The sequence below is a fragment of the Perkinsus marinus genome, assembly GCF_000006405.1.
Source record: "Perkinsus marinus ATCC 50983 genomic scaffold scf_1104296952136, whole genome shotgun sequence".
Lineage (NCBI taxonomy): Eukaryota > Perkinsozoa > Perkinsida > Perkinsidae > Perkinsus > Perkinsus marinus.
In genome coordinates, this window is record NW_003208996.1 from 113831 (window position 1) to 117538 (window position 3708).

General features: G+C 46.8%; 2 protein-coding genes across 2 annotated transcripts in view; one reads left to right on the forward strand and one right to left on the reverse strand.

Annotated features, from left to right (window-relative positions):
• The window catches only part of Pmar_PMAR024158 (PfMPC, putative), a gene marked incomplete at both ends in the record, with an annotated part of 861 nt that extends 179 nt beyond the window's left edge, over nucleotides 1-682 (reverse strand). The window contains one exon of the mRNA XM_002777272.1: nucleotides 1-682. Coding sequence (XP_002777318.1) covers nucleotides 1-682 — 682 coding nt within the window.
• Nucleotides 683-1124: 442 nt separating this feature from the next.
• On the forward strand, nucleotides 1125-2141 carry Pmar_PMAR024159 (WW domain-containing oxidoreductase, putative; the record flags this gene model as incomplete). Its single annotated transcript, XM_002777273.1, has 1 exon — nucleotides 1125-2141. The coding sequence occupies one exon, from the start codon at nucleotides 1125-1127 to the stop codon at nucleotides 2139-2141; it is 1017 nt and encodes a 338-aa protein (XP_002777319.1).
• Between the last annotated feature and the right edge of the window lie 1567 nt (nucleotides 2142-3708).

Genomic DNA, 3708 nt, shown 5'->3' on the forward strand with positions numbered 1-3708 from the left:
GCTGGGTGGCCTTCGAATAGGAATCCTTCGGGCGAGTGAAGATATGCTTGTACATCTGTTCAACAGTGTACTCAAAACCAACAAACTTAACAACAGTGTAGGGAATTTGACGGTACCAGAGAGGAACCAGGGAACCCATAGGGAAGCCAGTGACAGTCTTGCTGGCAGCCATTTCTTTCCATGCACCGCGAAGGCCAAGAGGAAAGGTGCCAGTAGGAGAGGCTTGCATCTTGACCTTGATCATCTCCCAAGGACAGAGGAAAAGATCAGCAAAGAACTCAGCGCTGGCAGCAGCAGCCGCCCAAATCAGGCCACGATATTTGATCGAGTTTTCCTCACCGACCAGAGAGTTGTACTGATCCTTGAACACCTCATTCAAGCCAAACTTGAACATGCCCTGAAAACTGTATCCAATGCAAGTGGGAGCAGCGCCCTTCAAGGCACCAGAACGGATACCTTCCTCAGCCGTCAGAGTACCAAGACCGGACAAAAGACCGCGGTACTTAGATGGGTTCACTTGCATGTTCACTTTAACGACATCGATTGGAGTCATCATAGTGTGAGTAGTTCCGCAAGCCAAAGCGCCGCCGGCAAGACACTTCAGATAGTAGTCAGTGGTGTGGGGAACGGCACCGGCGAATCGAGGATTCCACTTCTTGGTGGGAACAGCAGTAGAGGACATCTGAAAAGTAGCGAAAAAGAGCTAACGAGTGAGATCAGAAGGTGCCAATTTTCGTTCAGGGCCTCCAGCGCTCAGACATGTGTGACCCTCATGTATCAATCTAAACTCGTGTAGTCCATCACGTCGGTCTCCACATCAACGCAGCGTCGACGATTTGCTAGACGACTTCAAGTCGAACGAATCGCGTGCGCCATCTCGATCGATGCCATCAACGCAATTTTCCGACACGAAACTAATGCTGCCGAGCTCTTTCTTCTGTTACCGCTATATACCGACTCGCGCAAGCTAGCTGGCTCCTCCGTTGCTCCGTCTACTTATCATCCTTGGATGACCTTGCGTTTTGCAGCACCTCCTTGGTTAGAATGCCAAGTCCCTCACTAACTGAATAATTCATTTACGCTCCATCGAGTTGCATTGTTCTCTGAAGTATCCATTGTTGTTAATGGCCGCAACTACAACCTCAACTACAGACGCAACCTCATCTCGCGGTACCATTCTGATCACTGGTGCCTCAGCCGGCGTTGGGTTGGAAGCCGCAAAGGCTCTCATGCAGGACGGCTGGCATGTTGTTGCCGCTGTTCGTAACGTTGAGAAAGGTCGTCGTGTACTTGGTGAACGAGCTGTGGTTATGGAATGCGATCTCGCCAACTTCGACTCAGTCGTGAAGTTCGTGAGTGACTTCAAGAAGCGTTATGACAAGTTGGACAGGCTGGTGCTCAACGCGGGGGTTTACATTCGTACTCAAACTCCTACGGTTAATGGCTTGGACGAGACCTGGCAAAGTAACTTCTTATCACACTTCTTATTGACTCTATTACTACTACCCATCATACGGGCGGCAGAAAACTCTGCGGTTATCATGTTGTCATCGGTCTCTCACAGATTGGTCGATCCGTACACTCTCGGCGAGCACATGGGTAAACCTGAGGGCTACACTAAGGAGCAGGTTTACTATGGCAGCAAATACTCTATGACTGTCTTCGCATTCGAGTTGGCTCGTCTGACTGGACTCAGGACTGTCGCTGCTAATCCGGGCGGTGTTGACAGCGACATATGGCGAGAGCGATCAAAGTTTCTCAAGTGCCTCTCTGCTACGGCCTTTTTGACAGCTCGAGAAGGCGCCCAGACTACCATCGTTGCTTGTAACGATCCTACAGCTGATGGGTACCTCTCTCCTTATCCTGTAGTCCAACGCTGCGGTTCCTTCATGGCTATCATGACTGACCTCGTCGTGCCCAGGTTTATGCTGTATCCGTATAAGAAGCTCAAGTGGGCCCTTGGGCCAGATGCTAAACATTTGAGAACTAAAGTTGGTTATCGTGCTCGTGACCCTAAGGCATGGGCCTACGTGTGGGAACAGGCCACGAAGATTCTTTCATCTAAGGTTGAGTCTGCGGTTTGGGAGGAAGCTATGAAGAACTTGAGCGATGCTCGAATCAAAATCAGCAATGATAATTGATTTTGGTACTGGTGGACATAGATCATCTCTAGGGTGGTCTCTACATTATTTTTCACGTTAAGTAGTGAGTGGAGTCTCTCAGCAGCTGAGTAGACTTCTATTCAATGACTATATACTTGATTTTTCCCTGCGGTCGTGCTCGTAAAAAATTGGCAGTATTGATCGTTGTTGGTTCAGCACTATTCCCAATCAGAAGTGCTATCCAGATGCTACCTTGTCGAGTTGTGTTTTTAGTCGTAATGGCGATGTAGGAGTATCATGCGGAATATTTGAAGCGAACACATGTGTGTTTCTGAGGTAGATAGGGTATAGGTACTCAAGTCAACAGGATAGTTTCTGTGAACAGCTTATGCAATTCTATTTCATTGGCATCTCGGTGGGTTTCGAAAAATCCGCTGTGAAATTTCTGTATCGAAAACGAGATTGGGAATAAGTTGTTGGAACGTCATTGACCCGTAAAGTAGATTGGAGCTCAACTACGGTCAGTGTGGGAAAATATGCACATGGTCAACTACATGTGTTGGTAATTATAATATGATATGGAAATTCTGAGGGAATTTTGGGATATTTTTGTCGATCTCTGTGCAATCCTACCAGAATTCGTGTGTAAAGTTCCATAACTAGTGCGGAAGCTCCCCAACTCAGCTGAGGAAAGTTAATATATATTCCAACGCTGGCTTTCTTTCTTATCATATATGCTAGATGGCGAGCCACCCAGGCAGGCAGGATAATCACGTACCCAGAAGCGGTGAACAATTACATATGTCCAACCGAGAGATAATGCAAGGTAGCATTACTACGTCTAGTCCGTTGTTGAAGGCAGTTCTCATTGGTTTCACCAGTGTGGGAAAATACGCATATTGTCTACTATGTATTGGTGCTGATATGAAAATTCTGATAAAATTTTGCAAATTCCTCATTGTTTTCTGTACACTTTTACCTCAGTCATGTGTAAATTTTCATAGTAAAGTGAGGAAACTGCTGAACTCACCTGAGAAAAGCGAACATATATATTCCAACACTGGTCTTCACAGATCACGCGAGGATGATGGCTGACCAAGACGAGGAGTTAGCTCAGCTCGAAGGCACTGTTGGCAATTTGAATCACATGTCCAATGCTATTTCCAATGAAGTATGTCGCTTTTCCCTCGGGAGTATGACAGTGTTGGAATATATATTTGGCTCCTTTGGTTGTGTTCTTCACTACTTCGTACCAGCTGATGGAATACGTGAAATAAAGCGTCTCGCATCCATAAATTTCATGTTGGAATCCTCTCGTCTCAAAAACAGCGTAGCCGAGTGTTCCACGATGTGCATCAAATTAACGGAAATTCCCCAGAATTTTCTCGCTGCCATCATGCGCGTTCATACTCCCTTCAGATCTCCCTTCACAACGATCTCCTGGACGGCCTCAACAGCCAAGCATCACATACACAGGAGGGCATCACACATAGCCGGGTCGACTTACAGAGGTGCTCACCCGACACAACAATTGCGGACTGTGGTGTTTAATTATCATCCTAATAGTCGCTCTAGTCGCTTTACTTAATATCATCACGTGAAGTAT